This window comes from Chiloscyllium punctatum, chromosome 8, assembly GCF_047496795.1.
Source record: "Chiloscyllium punctatum isolate Juve2018m chromosome 8, sChiPun1.3, whole genome shotgun sequence".
Taxonomy (NCBI): domain Eukaryota; kingdom Metazoa; phylum Chordata; class Chondrichthyes; order Orectolobiformes; family Hemiscylliidae; genus Chiloscyllium; species Chiloscyllium punctatum.
Window position 1 is genome coordinate 23725535 of NC_092746.1, and position 19118 is coordinate 23744652.

Sequence of the window (19118 nt, forward strand, 5' to 3'; positions counted from 1 at the left end):
GTAGGGTTATGGGTGGGTTGCGCTTCGGCGGGGCAGTGTGGACTTGTTGGGCCGAAGGGCCTGTTTCCACACTGTAAGTAATCTAATCTAATCTAAAAAAAAGCCCAAACGATATTGTCAGTGACAATTATAGATAGCCCAGTGTCTAATCCCTTAGAGTGCTGCCATCTCTAGGAGCAGGGACAAGGGGGCATTCCCATCTCAGTGGCCATGTCACAACTGCCTTAACCTTCCTGCTGGCAGCTGGGGCAACTGGTCATCTCCGGGACACCTCCGAATCCTCCAGTCAGATGGGCATTTTTGCCAAAGGTCACCTCTTCATTTCCTTCCCCCTTGGCAACTATGATTGAGCAGCCAGGATATTGGGATTCACCACCACTGCTGGAACCCCTTGTTGCTGGGTGATTGCTCTGAGCGTACTCGATCATAACCAGCAGCATTTGTGAACTGGAGAAGTTTCCACTCCACTTGTAACCATCAAAGCCATATTTCAAAGATCTACACCAGGTATTCTGGGAGCTGCCAATGATGTGTATGTACAGGAGGACTCACGGGTCTGTGCCTCTTTATAAGGTACTCAAGGCACACAGGCTACTCAGGGCTGTTTCTCCAAATATGACACCGCAAGAAACCCAAGGAAAGATGCAGAATCAGGCTCCAACACCAGGGTCATCCTGGAGACTAGGTTTTGATGATGGGTTCATTCTGGCGGGGTCTTGTATTACAGGCCGGAAACAGTGTGCCCCATCATTATGGTGTGCTGCATCCCTCACAATTGGAGCTGATAAAAATGGAAATGTCTGGGAGGCAGACACTTTGGGGGAAAATCGACGGTATTCGTCTGAGGGTGAAGATGTAGCTGGAGATCAGGATACTGAGCAAGAGAGACGCCCAAGAGAAAGTGACACAGCAATGCAGGGAGTCTGAGGGACCTGAGACAGCTCCATTGTGACTCACTTCCAGAATTATTGAGGTCGATTCCAAGTTAATTTGATTGGTTGTGAATTTGTTGTTCATCTGGCAGACAGTGCTCTGTCTAGTGCAAAGGAAATGTCAGGCATGTCTTTATGCCAGACCTCACCTTCTGGAATATGCCTCTGTACTGGCTCAAGTTTGTTGTGGTGGTGGGCTCAGTGGCTCCATGTCCCTGAAAGGAGCTGGCATCTGGAATGGGGTCAAGATCCCTGCCTCCGCTCTCACCTTGCCATTGACGCTGAGCACCCATTGTTGAAGCGATAGACTACAGGTCTGAGTGCTTTGCTGGGGTCTCCAATGTAACCAATGCCCTTCCCACGAAGAACGTTCCCAGGCCGTAGCATCAGCAGTTGTGTGAACATTGAAGACTCTGCCATTCTTCATTTCAGTTAGTGGTGATGCAGGCACAGGAGAGTGGTGAGGAGTAAGCCCGTGAGTGCAAATGGCAAGAAGGGGGAGTAGGCAGAGAGGATGAGCTGGGTGTGACCTCTTGAGTGGACATGATCTACACAATGCTGAGCATTGTGGTCCATCAGTCTTGGTGAGATGCTTGCTCAATGGCAGAGTTAAAGTGAGTGTGAGCTAGCAGAGAAAACCTACTCAACCCAGTGGAGCGCAGAAGATCTTTGACCTTATTCCTGCACTTCTGACTGTCCATTATGATGTGGGACATAGCACTGTGCTGCTATTTCTGTCCAGGCGGACAGTGTGGCCTCTTTCTATGCTTAGATGGCAAGAGGACTGACCTCTCTCCATCACCTCATCCACCAGCGCCTCCATATCCTTCTCTAGTAAGTCGGGGATGAGTGTGGCTTCTTGCTGCACCATGTGTCCACAGTGTGGGGGCAAACATGTTCCTGGCTCGCAGCATCGAAAGAGCTTTCAGCTGGGCTTTAGAGATGGCACCTGGGGCTTGGAAGCCAGTGGGTCCCAGCAGTGGTATACATTTCTGCCTCGTTCACAACAAAATTCACCAAGCAACACACCTAACGTCGCACTTCTCTTGTTCATGAGGTGAAGACAGAAGATCACCCAAAATCACCCGAGTCTTTGACATCATGAAGCTCACTCATCACTGCACCTTATCAGAAAATTCAGCCCTGAGTCTTCACAGATGCATTGCTAATACTGTACAAACAAAAACTGAACAGAATTGAAGGTACCCACTTCAAGTCACAATTCGTTTTCACTTGAACTAAAGAAAATAGAATAAAAACGGAAGGATAATATTTACGCCATTTCAAATTGCCAAGAACCAATCAGAATAGCTCTTACTCATTTAATTCTTGGTGTTCTTGTTCAAAATGCTTCGTCAAATTACTTTCATATGCAACAACTTACAAAATGCTTACACATTTTCAAAATCACCTATGGAGTACACAGACATGCAAATGGCCCCTTGAAACTGCATTTCCTGAGCATAAACATATCGACTTTCATCTAAAAAAAAATCATCTCAGAAAAATAATTACAAAGGAATGAGTGCTGAGGAATAGATTACAAGGGAAATCTTGGGTATACAAAGGATTTGACAGATTTGGAATTTGGTGGTAATATAGTTTTGCTGGCACCAAACAAAAAGAACTTATAGGAGCCCACTGGTAATTTAGACCACATTTCAACTGTCTATCAGATTGTACATCAAAGAAAAGACACAAACCATGAAATGTGGTCTAATACCTAATCCCTTTGTGAAACTCAACAGTCAGTCGTTCAGTTCTCAATCTGGATTTATCCAACTATGCCCGAACAGTTAGAAAATGATGGGAAGGGGATGTTTTTCGTTAACCTTGATTACAGCCCTATATAGTGTAGTAAAGACAAAAAGAATTCAATTGTAAGAAAGAGAGGGATGTTGAAAAGATGGAGCTATGGGAACGTCAGAACATACTCATTAACAAAACAGAGGGATAAGGCAATGGGATTACTCAATCTGCATTTGGTTTGATAATAAGAGGTGGAAGATACAAACAGAGGAAATTAAAACTTGGCAAAACAAAAAGGCCAGCTATAAAGAATTAGGTTGGATATTATTCTGTAACACATTGTGAAGAGTGTACTGCTAATTTAAAAATAAATAACACAATGGCTTTAGGTGCATTTAGATATTTCCAACGATGTATATAGAAGAAACATGGGAAATAGTAGAAATGTAGAGATCGAATAATTCTGGGGGATAACTGTATTAATAGTGTGAGAGGTGAAAACGATCAATGCAGATCCAAAATAGGGTAAGAGTGAATTTCAACAGAACTATCATTCAATCTGAATAAATAGCATTTTGGCAGGTTGTCTCCTCCATTTCCATGCACAGGCATATAGAGGACCTTGGTGGTTTTTTTGCATGACTGAAATGTCAGCTGAAATCTAACCCAGCTGATGTGTTAAATACCTCAGAATGAATCTTACATTTTATTGTTTTGGTAAGGCCTGAATTACGTTCGACTTTTTGGATGACGTTTTTGCCATAAGGCAGAGAGCTTGTTCTCTCACTGTATTTTACTAAACACATTACATGAATTACCTCCTCTGACCCTATGGAATCTCTCATGTCTGATAAAGACTACATCTTGTGTCACATGCTGTTCTCAGATCAACTCGCCACTCACAGGTTATCCCAGAATTCACTGGCACCCCTGTGCCCATGCCATCTTGAAAACACAGACATGGCAGATGGGCAAACTGTTGCCCTTCTATTTGGGCAGGGTCCTGGAGGTTCTGCTGGACGGGAGGATGAACAGAGTGATGTGGGACTTGCTCTTCCCCCAGGTCGGGCAGAGGAGGCCACGATACCCTAGTCATGCCAAGCCTGCTCCAAGTTTGCTGCCCAGGTCAGTGCAGTCCCAACTGTCTAGAGGGAGGCACAACGAGGGTAGGAGGAAGATCAATGCCCTTCTCTGCTCCGTCTTCTCTTCAACACCTCACATCCTGCTATTATAGCTGGGCTCAGGCTCTACACTCTCACTGCTGCCTGCATCATTTTTCCCATTCACTCTGACCCACTTCAATCCCCTGACACCACTAATCCTGCATGCCCTCCGCACTGCACACTCACTCACTTCCCAGCCATGCCAGAAGTAATAACTGTGCCACTCACCGTCATCTCTTTAAATATCTGCCTCTCTCTTATTCCAGGGGGAAAGCAGCACACAATAGGAAAGATTAAAGCGAGTGGTGTGTTGCCTGACATTCAGCTCTTCACTGCTCAAAGCATCATGAGACTGACTATGTCCAAGTCCCCAGGATGCTCTTGGAGGCTGCTCTTGACGGTGCTGCGACCCTTCGATTTGACTGAGGTCTGCTGACAACTATGGCAAGCTTCCTGCCTTTGTATTTGTGCTAAATGGAAAGGCAAAACAAGTAAAATCAGCCTTTTGTCTCTGCTTGAGGGGTTAAAGGCTGTGCAACATTGTGAGTATTAGGTAGGCTCAGAGTCAGTGAGTGCTGAGACAGTGAGTGAAGAGCCCAAGCTGCAGCCTGGTCCAGTCGGTGAGCTGGGGTGTGTTTCTGAGAGCACACGATGTTCTTGCTGCAACATTACATCGGGAGATTGTTGGTGCAGCCTAAGGTGTGGCACTGAAATGCGGAGGTCACCCTGTAAGTGGATTTGTGACGCTTTTGTGAGGGTCGTTAGAGGCTGCCACATATCGAGTGCCAATGGTTATGGGGGTGTGTGTGGAAGGTCACAGTGGAGTGCTGAGATGTTCGCCCCCTGTGTCCAACATGGTGAGCAAGTGGCAAGTTGAATTCAGAGGTAGCTGCTGTGATTTCATGCTGAGTTTTTACAGATGTTCACTACCTCTGGTGAGATAGGAAGTTGAGTAATAATGAGGAACAAAGAGCCACCAACAAGTCCTTTAGCAAGCAATAAACCCCCTCACTTACTGCGACCCAGTGAGAAATTTGCCTTGCCACGTGTGTAAAACATGGAAAAGGGCGAGAACTGTTTTCAATGTTGAAAACCTCAGACATGCTGGACTTCCCATGGCAGAATAGATATATCCTTCTGTATGTCTGTATCTGTACACTGGTGCGTTATATCAATATATGTCAGTTTGAATTTGTACTGGGAAGTGCACATATGGGAGATTTAATTAAGTCATGCTGATAAAACAGACTCTGTATTTGGTAGTATGCTTATTGACTTTAGCTTTTACACTACAGCCAAGAGAGCACCAGCCAGGCAATAAGCCAGCTTTCTGGGCACTCCAATTTAGTTGCACTTGATGGTAATTTTCATGCCAACTTTGGGTCTTAATTTGGCACAAAAGCTTTAATAGAAAACATGCACAGGACCTAAAGTTGGCATGAAAATTGGGATATTACAGGGACAATGTAGTCAGTCTAGATCTGGTCATGCTTCTCCTGACTAGAGGCCATTTTATTGCTAACTATGAAAAGGCATTACTTCAGCACTGAAATTCCTCATTTCGATTCAACACCATTAAATACTGAACTTAATATCTGATGTTCCTGTAAAATACAGATCACAAGCCGATTTGCACAAATGCAACATATTTTGTTTTGTGTATTTGAAAAGGAAATAACTGTAAGACCGTGCATAAAGAGCTACGGAGTGTGGCGAATTGAATCAGCATCTTGAACAGCCACCACAGGTGCAATGGGCTGAATGGCCTCCTTCTGCCCTAGACAGTTTGATTAATCCCATTATGTTACACTATTATGAATAAAGGACCAGTCTCAGTTTTTGTAACAATGACATAATTTACTTTCATGCATTTGAAATATTCAGAAGCATTTTTTTAACATATCAGGAAAATATACTTTCCAAAGCTAGAAATTATTTCCATTGATTAGCAGTTTACTGAAATCCTAAAAGAAAACAGCATAGATACAGTGGGGGAGAAATTCATTGCAGAATTGTGAAAAACAAATGGCATCAGATCAGTCATTTTTTATACACAGTGCCAATATTTCATTCCATCAACTGTAATGGATCTGAATATTACGCAGCTAATCCAATGATGCCCATTTTGCAACAAGGACCAGAGCGCATTTCTACAGTTTTGAACCTACAAGCATAAAGTTATGGGAAGTGTCCTTAAAATGTTCCTTACAAGAAGAAAAAGTGTGATCCAACTGGAGTTCCTCTCAAACACAACTTGGAAGTATTAAAACAAAATTTAGAGCCCATAGTACAGTCTTGATGCAAAACTCAATGCCAGCAACTTCAGCATTTGAACCATTATGAAAAGACTGATTCATTCCTAAAATAAGCTCTTCTTTTTAACAGAGCAATACTGAAAGGAAAGCCAATAAAAATTAAGACAATAGAGGTAATTTTGAACTTTGAAGTCACAGGATATTAACAGTGGCACTGCAAGTTAATAAAATTGTCAAGAAGGCAATGTTGACAGTATTGCGAGAAATACAGAATGTAAAACCATAAGCTAATTACAGGCTTATTTAATTCTTTATGGCCTGGAATTTGTGATTGTATGGACGACGAAACAGTTAATATTCACCACCATTACAACCGTAAGACTGGCAACAAATTCTAGCATTTGCAAATGCACAGTTAGGAATGGAAATCCAGCAGTGGCTGCCAATAATTTCCTCACTGCTTGACAGGGTGCGCTGTTCATGTCATGCAGTCAGAAATCTTCTGACAAGACAATGAACTGATGAGAATCACCCCTTTTACATTGTAATATCGCTTTTGTAAGCTCCCCAAAACACTACAGCCTTTTCATGAAATGTAAGTTTTTCTGACATTTTACTGAGCCATAACTATACTGGAAAATGGCTCTGGCTCTGGAAAATTGGTTTTATATTTGTGTTATGTCAGTATTTTGTTTCAAAATGATAAAATGAAAATTCATTACAGCAAAATGTTTTTAAATGTAAGATATTTATCTTTTAATGTGCATGCCCCAATCAATATGTCGCTCTCTGTAAATTTCCTGAAAAGTGAGGGGTAGGCAAGTATTTTGTTTCCTGATTTGCTGTCTGTGAAAATCCTTCAATGTGATTGGCTCGTTATGCTCCTTGATGACATCACTATTCCTGGACCTTTGAAAATCTCCTTGATATGGTGCCACATGCAAACTGGCATTAGGAAAGGAAATAGCAGAGGATGGTTTTGGTCCATCGACCTCTGAATTATGGGCCCAGCATGCTCCCGCTGCACCACTCTGCTGCCCGAACCCAAAAGACTGTCCACCTGCTGACTGGCACCCATGCCTCCCTCCCAGGAGGTCAACCTGGCGCCGGGTGAAAGGGCAAATGAAAGAGATCACTAGGTCTTTATGGACAGCCTTCTTAAAATTCACAATGACTACCATCACTGTGCCACTGACCACAAAATACAAACTGCTAAGTCCACAGTTATCCTCTTCATAGAATTCATATGGTGCGGAAGCAGGCCATTCAGCCCATTGAGTTCACACTGACCCTCTGAAAAGCATCCCACTCAAACCCAACCCCTCCTCTAACCCGGCATTTCCCATGGCTAATCCATCTAACCTGTACATCTTTGGACTATGGGAGGAAACCAGAGCACCCAGAGGAAGTCCACACAGACACAGGGAGAACATGGAAATGCAACACAGACAGTTACCCAGGGCTGGAATTGAACCCAGGTCCCTGGCACTACAAGGCAATAGTGCAAACCAATGAGCCACCATGCAATACAGTATTGGGCCCAACGCTATCAAAAGAATTGAGGCATTTAAAGGATATGGACGTTTTAATAGAAGATTCACTAGGAAACTGATCTAAACAAATAAGTGTAATTTAGTTGGTTAAAACAGAGCAGATTGTAGGGTAATATGATAGAAAAGTGTCAAAGTATTAAGGATGGAATAGCACAGACTATTTCCTGCAGTTTTAGAGGTCAGGAGCAAATTATCAAAGACACAAGATCAGAACTTGCATTGAACTTGAGGATGTTGTCGCCTGGATCTAAGACATAGCTCTTTCCCGGTTTTCCTCCCACCCACAATTTGAATGACTGTAACCAGTACTAATATGATTACTTCACCTAGTGGGGGCCTTTGCCATGGTGCATGACTCTAGGCAATCTCTCTGGTTGCTTGTCCCTTACTTGCACTGTACGAGATTATACGTAAGCAATTTACAGCAGGGGCCAAGGAGAGTTGTGTGACTGTGGAATTGGTTTCTCAGATTAGTGGTCAAGGCAGAAACTATGTCAACATCCAAGATTACTTTGGATAGATGCACGAAGAGAAAGAAGATAAACAGTTGGCGTGGTTGAACATGATTGTGCAAATGTGCTGGCACGAAGGGTGAAAGCTGATGCAGGTGCTTGGGCTGAATGGCCTTTGTTTTAACTGCCACTGAAGTATTTGCCTGTTAAAGCTTTGCACGGAGCCACTTGGTACAGTTCCAGGAAACATGGCCAAAAGGTTTATATGCTTGCATGCAATTTCTTAAATGAAACAGGTTTCTTAATTCGGAACTAGTACAAAAGATGTCCTTTAGTTTCTGAAAAAAAGGGAGAGGCCAGTTTATCCGACTATTTGCTTGCAAAGCTCATTTTGCACTTCAATTACATAAACAAATAAAAACATTGAATGCATTCCTGTTATAAAAGCAGTGCGCTTTTGGCACTATGTAATTCTGACAATGTGCAGTATCGACAGGCACTGTTAAATTAATCAGCCTGATTGCATTTCACAATCAGAGGCAATGTAGAAATGGGCTGCATTTTTCCATATTTTGGCAAAGTGTCATTTCCATCAAGTTTCACTCAGGGTCTCTCTCATGGAGGACTTGCAGATTTTCTTGCACGACCATTCCAAACCTCCCCCCGTGCACCCCCACCCACCAACCCATGTTAACTACCGACCAGATCCCTATGGCATCCCTCTTGTTCGATGCTAGCCCAGTTTGCCCACACATCATTGCTAGAAGTACTCAGCACTGCCTGGCTTCCACTGACATTCCTGGCACCAGTGTTGTAGTTAAACATTAAGTACCCTTACCTGGTCAGTCCAGAACTGCCCTGCACAGTTTGTGACATTAGCCCTGGACATGACAGGTGAGGGGATACTGGTGCCCTATTCTGCCAAATGGAATTTCTACCAGATGGGATGGCACAGGGATGGGACAGCCTCTTCATTCACAGCCAGCAGAGGAGGCCATGACACGAGACCATACCAGCCTGGTTCAAGGTTGCCATCCAAGTCACTGCGACTTCAGTTGTCCAAAGGAATATTAACAATGTAAGAGGAAAGTCAATGACCTTCTCCACTCCAGAAGATTAGAAGACACCATCCTCTCGCTGCCATCTTACTCTATCTCTACTCCTGCACTCACCTCCAATAAAGGCTCATGTTCTCCTGCTCTCACATCGCACGCAATATCTTCTCTCGTTAACGCTCAGCCACTCAATTCCTCCAAACTACTAATCCTGCATGTCTTCTGTGCTGACTGCTCACTCACCCGGGACACTTCACCACCTTTCGCCTGCCTGTACTGGCACTGACACCTGTGCCACCCTCTTCTGTCTAACTCAATCCTCTCTTGCTCTCATTCAAAGTCCACAGTAAGACATAAAGAACCCAGACAGGTGATGGGGTGCTCCAACATTCTGTGTCTGACCTTCCACAAGAAGAGGATCCTAACCCTGACCACCAAAGTGGCCAACTGACTGTGCCCCAGCTCCTGGACTGATATCAGACACTATCGTTGACAGATTGTGCCCAGAATCCCTGACTGAAGAGAGGTCCCCTTGACTTGACTGAGCATTATTCCCCTTATATTCGGTGGCTTACCTTGTATATTGCTGGCACAGGGTGTAGGTGTGAGACTGTGCCATACAGCAAGATGCCCACACTCCTGGCTGATCATTGCAGACAACCATGCCAAGCTTCCTGGCTTTCTGTCTGGTATTAGAAGGCAAGTCAAGACAGGAGTATTGTATATCCATTTACACTGGCTGTGAGGACAAAGTGCTAAAAGACAAGGCCAGGCTGATATGCTGTGAGCATGCAGGTAGCATGTGAGAACTAAGAAAGCAAGTGACCAGGCTTGAGTTGCAACCTGGCCAAAACTATGAGCTGGGTGTCTGTCCCAATGGGCAAAGAGTCCTTTAGGTAACATTCCAAAGAGAGGTGCCAGTGCACTCCAAAATGCAGCACTGAAATGCAGAAACACGCGTCGGATGCAAACCCATGTGGACATGGGATCCATGCAGCACTTGCCCTTGACTGTGCCTTGGGCCATCGGTGCTGGGTGCCCAAGATAGAAGTTTGCAGGAGCAATCAGTGAGCTGGAATCACCAGGTTCCACTATGGCTTCCATATTCCGAATTCTCAGTGTCCAGTTTCTATATGTAGGAATGGGAACAAGGATTTTAATGAAATTAGATTAGGCAGTAGGAAGGGACATAATGAGCAATAATTCCCAATAACATACCACTCACTTGAAATAAACTCAACTTGACATCTGAACCTTACTTGGTAAGTGTGACTTACTGTTACCAATGTGGACAAAGGGCTAACTCAATTTCTCATGGGATTCTCCTAAGGCCTCACTGTAGGCCACTTTGTCTAGGACTTGGGAAGATTCCACTCAAAATCTCAATACACAAACTAGTAGCTGCACAAAGTGTCCTCGATAGGTCATATAGACAGGTATCTTCCTGGCTGATGAGGGTTTGCAACAAGAAAATGTCATGTCAAATGACAGCAAATTGTTGCTGACAACCTTACGGTAAATACCATTTACGTTATCTCTTCCTTCACGTTTCTCCTTGATCCGTTTGATCCAAGTAGGTTTTGGAATATAATCGCACAAGTTACCAATTATCTGTTAATGCAGGCGAAAGGTAATCCTTTAAATGGCTAAAACTGCCAACAGAGGGTGCAAATCACAGTCTCATTCGAGGCAGCTGGCTGTCAATAGCCATATACACGGTCTCAACAATGGTGACTGACTTGTGTTCAGGGGATGGTACTTACAATGCCAGGGGTATGGAGACAAAGCGGACTGATGGTTAAAAGATGTCGGGAACTGTCAGAACAGAAAGAGTGAAAAGGAAAGACTACTGACAAAAAAAAAGAGAAAATTGTAATCTCCAGAAAAGAAAGAAGTTGTAAAGCAAAAGGCATTTCCTGTATAGCCCCAGGGGGAGTTTTGAGTACTAAGCTGTAAGCCGCATATGGAACGGAACAATTTTGTTTAATTAGGGTATATAGCAAAGTGTTGCATTTGGTCAAAACATTCTGTTATCCCTCATTTTTGTTGGCACAGAAAGGAGTCAGACAGGACTTTTTTATGAATTCGCTGTTGGAGCAAGAGACATGCAGTTCGCATACATTAGGCAGTATGTCAAAGGAAACGCTAAAGTTCAACTAAAGTACAAGTAATTAGGAACAGATTTGCTACATACCTCAGTGTACATTCAATACTGCATTTATTTATAAGACACCTAAAGTTAGGAAACAAAAGCAGCCCTTCTTTTAATTCTCAGCCACAGAATCAGGACAGGTCTGCTTTTTATCAAAACAAACTTCAGCAGTTTTCGGTTTTAATGTGAATTTAACTCATCCTGATGCCCTGCCTTATTTTTCACTCTAAGACTCGCCAACTAGTGATTGATAGTCGCTTTTCAGAAACCTCCAAACTTACTCCTTCTTATTCTGAATAACCACCTTATAGATGTTCTAAGCAAATACAGATCAGAACGGTCTTCTGTAGAAATAAGTCTGTTTAGTATTTTGGGGATGTTCTTTGAATAAGAAAAAGCTCAGTTAGAAAATCAGAGAAAATGAATTGGACGAGGGACTTTCTCAGATGATGTTTACCCTATAACTGATCTCTGAACGTTTTCCTTTGTTCCTTTAAACTAAATGTCAGATCAAGTGCTATGGTGCAATGTTCAACTCTCCAAAAAGAGGGCTATAATCAAATCTTGGTGAGGACTAGATTTTGCAATCTGTATTCCCATTCGCCGAGTCAGACAAACAGGGGCACCACCAAAATGAACATCAGCACATATTTGGTTCAGCAGGGTCCCCAACAAGATGATTGCCAGTCTTCACACTGCACCGCACTGTCCTGCTATTGCAAACGAGGGCAGCACTGATCCAGGTATTATTAGATGAGGGTGGTGAAAATGGATGAAAAATTAAAACCTGCTGATCTGACCCAGGAACATAAATGCTGTTTAATATTTAATTGCCATTCTTACCTTCCAAGATAAGTATGAGAAAATAACTGAGGCATTCAGGGAAGAAAAACAGATCCTTATGCCACGTCTTTAATGTGGACCAACATCCCAAGGCATTCCACAGAGAGGGACAATGACTGTAGCTTCCATTCACTGAGGGTGAGGAGTCAGTGATAAGCAATGGAGACAAGTTGGATGAAGGATAGAATGTTTTGGGTGAGATGAGGATGGTGACAGACAAAGGTGCACTAAGGATGCCATTGACTTTCCTCTTCCAAAGACCATGGACAATAAACTCCTGGAACCCTCCTAATTCATTAATGTTCGCAATGATTCCTCTCTGATCATACTCTCGAGGATTTTTTTTCCCACATCATAGTACTCAAATCTCTTCTACCTACTGAAGGGGAAACCTGGTCCTTTGTGCCAAACTAATCCTTCGAGTCACTGGTCTCCAATATGGAATTGCCTGGAAGGCTTAAATATCTGATGGGAAAGTTCCTGTTGCCTGGCACCCAGTGTGAATGTCTCCAACTCCAAACTAGAGCTGGTGACTTAAAACAAATCCAAAGGCGGTTTAAAACTTACCACTGGGCTAACTCCGCAACTGATTGCACATCAAAATCACCCACCCAGCCTGTCCTTCCAACCAGACCCATGTATTCCATGGACATTCAAAAACCCATCCCCTTGACACTAATACCTCAAACATTCAATTCACCTTGACCCAGGTGCCCCCTAACAGTCCAAATACCCTCCCATCCAGAGCCAACCACTCCACCAATCAAACCACTCTTCACCACCTGATGACCTCCCAAGTACCTGAAACCTCCCAACAATGACCCAGCAACCCCTGGCCCAATCCCATCTAGCCAGCCTCGAAGACCTGACTGCCTTGGCCAGACCAAACGACATCCCCAGACCTGAATAAGCCCGGCACACTAGACCAGCCTCTCAGCCCAGTTGGATAACCCACTGCAGGCTGACCATCCCCACCTCAACCTCCTGACTATTCCCCTGATGCACTGATCCAAACCACACCCATTATCAACAACCATTCATCAAATCACTCACCCACTCACTCAACTCGTCACTCACTCATTTACTCACATGCCCATTCATTTATTCACTCATCCACTCACTCATTCATCCACCCACCCACCTATTTACTGGACTGGAGATTTAAATGCTGACCAGAATAGGGTGGATAGTGCCATTAGAGATGAGCATGTTCTCTGCTCTTGTCTCTACCACAATCTGATGGGTCTCCCAGGAGATGGCGCATTACGCATTTCCTCTTCAGCCTGGATTGGAAGAACCCAGAAGAAATGCACATGGAGGTCGAGTTGTGAGAATCTTTGTGGGCAGCAAGAATACATACAGCAGTGTTAGCCCAGACTAGCAACTTCAGGCCAAAGAATCCACTGGAACAATGGATTATCTCAACAGCAACTGTAAAAACATACTGTTGGAAGGAGGAAAGAAAAAGGAAAAAATGTAAAGGAAGAAAACAAGGTAAAGATTTGCAGAGTTATATGGAGCATATTCCAGAGTTTGCGGCTGAGGAAACAGAAGGCCCAAACTCCAATGACAGAGCAAGGATGCAGATTTTAGAGAAGCATTTTTACCACCAAAAGCTATGGGACTGGGAGTGACAACTGAGATGGGGAGGGTAAGACCATGGAAGGATTTGAAAATAAAAATAAAACTTTTAAAGTCAAGATGGTGCCTGACTGGGAGTTATCAGGGGAACAAGATTTGGTTAAAGTTATGATACAGGAGCAGGCTTTTACATGACCTCAATGTGCAGAGGTGGGACCTCAGCGAATATTCAAGTCTATTCACAGATATTCAGGCAACTGATTTTGAAGGATATGATCCCTATTTTCTTGCATGGTAGTTCTTTGTAGCAAGGTTACCAGTCAGACAAGGTAGTCTACAAATGTGAGTGAGCATGTGATAAATGTAAACAAATGTACTATAATGATTATATTTATGTGCACATTGCTAAAACTCCTCTTGGGACCAAAATCAGTTTAAAGCTCTCTTTGCTGTGCATGAGAGCTAAATAACCTGTGAATGACTGGACATTTTATGCTCTATAGTTTATGCAAGAATACATAAATGTTAAGTATGTTGGTTACAGAAAGTTTGCGAGAATAATCGAGAGAGGCCAGCCAAACGTATTGTGCTGTTTCTGTGTATAAATGTAGTCCATTCCTCAATTTATTCAGTTGCAATTACTCATCACTTCACCTTTTGATTCTGCTGCATTACTTCGCAATCTTGTTTATTATCTTACTTAGTGTTATTTAAAATGGCCTGTTTCTAAACCTGTTCAATTCAGATTATGATTAAACAAATTTGTATAACAGCATAGCATTTCAAGATTAACATACACCAAAAAAATGTGATGCATTTTATTTAGATTTATCTTTAGATTTTCTCAGTCCTCCCATCAGCACTTTCCTTCAAATCTGTCACTTTCTTCCAAATATCCTTCCATTTCCCTGGTGCAATTGTCTTTTGTACGACAGTCTCTCACATTTCCTTCACTCTGTAGCTATTGTTGGTTTGGTTCTCTGCCTGTAAAAAGCAAGTTACTGTACCTTCACGCCTCCTAGAATGATCTCAAGATCATGACATGTGAATCTTTGTTTATATCTTTGGCGCTTATTCTCTTAGAAGTCACAGATTCCACAGTTACCTCAGTCCCTTTTGCCTGCTAAGCAACATTTTTTCATGTGCCTTCCATTTGGGCTGTGAGGTGTGTGTTTTGTTTTTAACCTTTGCGCTACTGAGCTGCCAAGAAATATACAAACTTGCCCAGTCCTGCAAATGCATTTCAAAACAAAGGTGGCAATTTCAGTCCCAGAACACTGCAGTAATTTCACTCTGACCTCTCTGGAGGAGAGTACGGAAACCGAACAAGAGGAATTAATTCTCTTCAGGTAAGGAACAATGGATTTAATGTGGAAGAACGATTTGACTTGCTTCAGTGCATGCTATTTTTAATGATACCAGTGTAACAACAAAAATAAAATCCTTTAATAAATACCCACAGACAACTTTGGAAACCAATATCAGGCACTGATTTCATTCTATTTTGGTCAGAAGTAAGAGGAAACAATGGAACAGTGACAATGTGATAAGTTATGGGTTTCAAAACTATAATAGAAGCCCTCAGTCTATACTATAGAAAATCACAGCTATTGTAGTTTCTAATTGCATTCCCGGGTTTGAAGTTTGATTACAGTAATAATTAATAAAAAAGCCTCCATAATTCAGATCGATACTTAAGAGCAATATGATAGACGATATTACAGGCCAGTAATTAGACAGCACATTGGAAGTACCGAAATATTTGATTTAGATGACAGTTACCTCTGGATTCCAGGGTTTACAAAAATAACACTTTTAGTTTCAGGGTAAATTAAACCAATTCTTCATGCACCCAAACTTTGTCCCGAGTGGCACTAAGTCACGGAAAGTTGGACAGCACGTTGGCAATGCCTATACCTTGCCTCTTCCCTATACCAGTGAGGTTCTCCTTTGACAGCACTGAGACACTGGGCAAAAATCAGATCCTCACAGTGAAGCTTACTTACAACAGCTGCCAGTTTCAGCAGAAACTCTGCTTGCAATCACCACTGGCAGAGAAGACCACACCCAGAAGTTCTCTTTTACTTCAGAGTGAAATAAAGTAATCACTTATATGAACCTCACAAAACAAAAGCTACTCATCAAGGCTGCCAAAAGTGGTTGAACTTGATTTCTGACACTTGGCTGAAAGTACATTTCTATGATCATTTCTTTCTCATTCTTCCATTGGCCTTCTTTTCTTGGCGACAGTGTGATGGCGTTTCCATAGGACTGTCAGCTTACACTGGCTGTCTCTCATTGAAATCAATGGAAATAAGCTTCTTGCAGTTTCAACAAGCAGCTAATCCGGAATTCACAACTAGGTAGGAAGTTGTAAAGCTACCTGAGTTACTCACTATCCTGTGTAGTTGCACAGGTTGATGATCAACCCAAGTGACCTTCTTCATCTCTAAGCTTGGATGGTGATTATCAGAGCGTTAGCAGACTGGACATATCAGATGTGAGCTTAGCTCTGTCTTTAGCTATCAACACTACTCACTTTCCAGTAGACATCTGGCTGCTTTTTTTTCACCTAAGATGGAAGAATGGAGTTGTATTTATACACCATCTAAACATCTTAGGAAGTCCCAAAGTGCTTCATACCCAAGGCGCTTTTGAAATGTTGTTACTCCTGCAACATAGGGAAATGTGGCAAGGTGATTTGCACACTCTGCTATCATAGATAAACAATCAGATAAGATTCTATAATATTGTTGTTTTACCAATAAATGTTAATCAGTGTTCTGACCACAAGTGATGAAATCTGTCAATAAACTTAAGCTGCTTGTAGACTTCTCTACAGTTTATCCCAAATTAAGCCAATCCAATCCAATTCAGTGAAAAATTCTGGGGTCCTCCTGGTCTCTGTAGCCTGGATTTTTAAAACACTATGGACATTTAAAAATGGAGGTGCAACCTGGATGTGGTAATCCTTCCCCCATTTCTGATAAGACACAACCTCCACTAGTGGGGAAAGAGAACAGGCTATGGCTCACTCAAGAGAGAGACTCTAACTCAACAGGGCTGTCTAAACTCAGTGCTGAATACAAACAAATGCCAGTTTTCCTGCAGTAAGGGCCTTAACCCCTTTTGTCAGAGTTACAAATTTTTAGGATAGCTATAAATGCTGTTGAGGGACAGATAAGGTCTGTATAACTGACATGATAGGAAGCTATCTCCTGAGCTTTAAAAGGTAATTTCAAAAACAGACTGCCAGTACCAATGAGAACTTAAAAACAGCATTCATTGCTGTAGCAGTTGCAATAGCTGTTCTTTGCCATCTTCCCAAGTGCTAACATTCTAACTGGATGAATGCTTAGTTGCTTTGCACCGTCTATAGTTGTTTCAGCAGAAGGTTATTAAAGGTAAGACTATTTTCAACAAGAGAGATCTAAGCATTGCCCCATTACATTCAATTGTATCACCTTCACTGACGTCCACACTAGCAACATCATTGGGGTACCATTGACCAGAAATTGAACTGCACTAGTCATATGAGCATTGTGGCAACAAGAACTGGTCAGTGTTTAAGAATTGTGCAGTAAGTAATTTAGCCCCTGACTCCCCACTATCTATAAGACCCATGTCAGAAATGTGATGGAATACTCCCCACCTACCTGGATGGGTACAGCTCCAGTAAAGAAGCTTGACACCATCCAGGACAAAGCAGCCCATTTGCTTGATATCATTTCCTCAAAACAAATCACTCCCTCCATCCCCAACATTCAGTAGCAGCAGTGTGTACTATCAACAGAAAGTGCTGCAGACATTGATTCAGGCTCTTTAGAAGTCACCCTCCAAACCCACGAACTCTATCATTTAGAAAGACAAAGACAGCAGATACATGGAAATACCACCACCTGCAATTTACCCTCCAAGCCACTCATCACTCAGACTTGAAGACATGTTGTCTTTACTTCAGTATCTCTAGGTCAAAATCCTGGAATTGCCTACCTAAGGGCATTGTGGGTTTACCTACACTAAAAGGACTGCAGTTCATGAAGGAGACAGCTTACCACCCACTTTTTCAAGGGCAACTATGAAGAGTCACTGGTCCCAAGATATTAACTGTTTCTTCTCTCCACAGATGCTGCCAGACATGCTGAGTTTCTCCAGCAATTTCGGTCTTTGTTTGTTTCAGAGCACGAGCATCTGCAGTTCTTTGTTTTATGTTCATTTAAATGCAAGCTATTGTTCTCCTCACATCTCATAAATTTTCCAAAGACTTTCATGTGGAATGCATTATTTTTGCAGTCATAGCTACATGGAGAAACATAGTGGTCATGCTGCATATAGGAAAATCCTACAAAAGGCAACACAACGGGCAATCAGATAGCTTTTCTTTTCATAACTCTGGTTAAATCTCGCAGCCAGCTCCAAAGCAATGGTACATACCATTTATGATAACTGTGCACAAGACCTTAGCAATCGCTGAGGCACAGATTTCCCTTTCTTAGATAGCTGAAGTCTGGTACTAAATCAAAAGGGATCTCCAAGCATGCAGTAACAGTGATGTCAGCAAGCAAGGTAAGCAGCCAATCACATTGAAGCAAACTCATAGATCACAAAATAGGAAGCTAAAGTCACCTGAATTTCCTCTAAATTTAAAAATTCAGAAAACAAAATATATTGTTATAATAGGATTTAGATAAAAGTTCAAATATAAATACAAACAAACAAAGAAAATGAAAATTTGTAAACCTTGGTATCATAATGGAGAAACTTGACATAAAAAGTAACTATTCAGAGTTAGTAAATTTGTTTAGCAGCAATTATAATATGCTGCTAACCAATGTTTAAAGTTCATCCAGCAAGGTGTGACTTTTGTTAGGGTTTTTGCATCTAGATCAACTGCGTAAAAGTAGCACTTTTTGAGAATTCATGAATTACTTAGGGAATACATCTGGAGGGACATTGACAGTACGCATTAAGGAAGAGTGAGAAACCACTGACAGCTCCTTTTGGATTTCTGGGTTTGACTCACACATTTGCAGATTCCTGACGTTGCTGCCAATTACAGCAGAATAATGATGACAAATGCTAACAGTGACACCTTCATTGGTATGATAAGATCCAAGTCATTAACTTAAGGGAGGACATCAAAAGAACTCCTACTCTATTCCAAATATTCACTTGAACATGCAATTCATGTCCAATTCAAAAGACAGTAGCTGACAACACAGCAAGTGTTCTTCAGTTCTGCACCATTAGTGTTCAAGTCAAGAAAAGGTACTTGAACCTCTAACCTTCCAACTCAGAGGTGGCAATGCCATCAATTAAGGCAAAGTCACATTAAAAAGGACAATAAAACCATTTGAACAAAAATGTTGAACAGAAAATATTG

General features: G+C 42.3%; 1 protein-coding gene across 6 annotated transcripts in view; it reads right to left on the reverse strand.

Moving 5' to 3' along the window:
• Positions 1-19118, reverse strand: part of LOC140480409 (retinoic acid receptor beta) — a 435848-nt gene that overhangs the window by 186763 nt on the left and 229967 nt on the right. For 2 of the 6 annotated variants that reach the window (XM_072575241.1, XM_072575242.1), the window contains exon 2: positions 9735-10288. The exons of the other annotated variants lie outside the window; for them this stretch is intronic. In XM_072575241.1, the coding sequence (XP_072431342.1) occupies positions 9735-10288 (554 nt within the window). The remainder of the gene's footprint in view (positions 1-9734; positions 10289-19118) is intronic. 6 annotated transcript variants of the gene reach the window in all.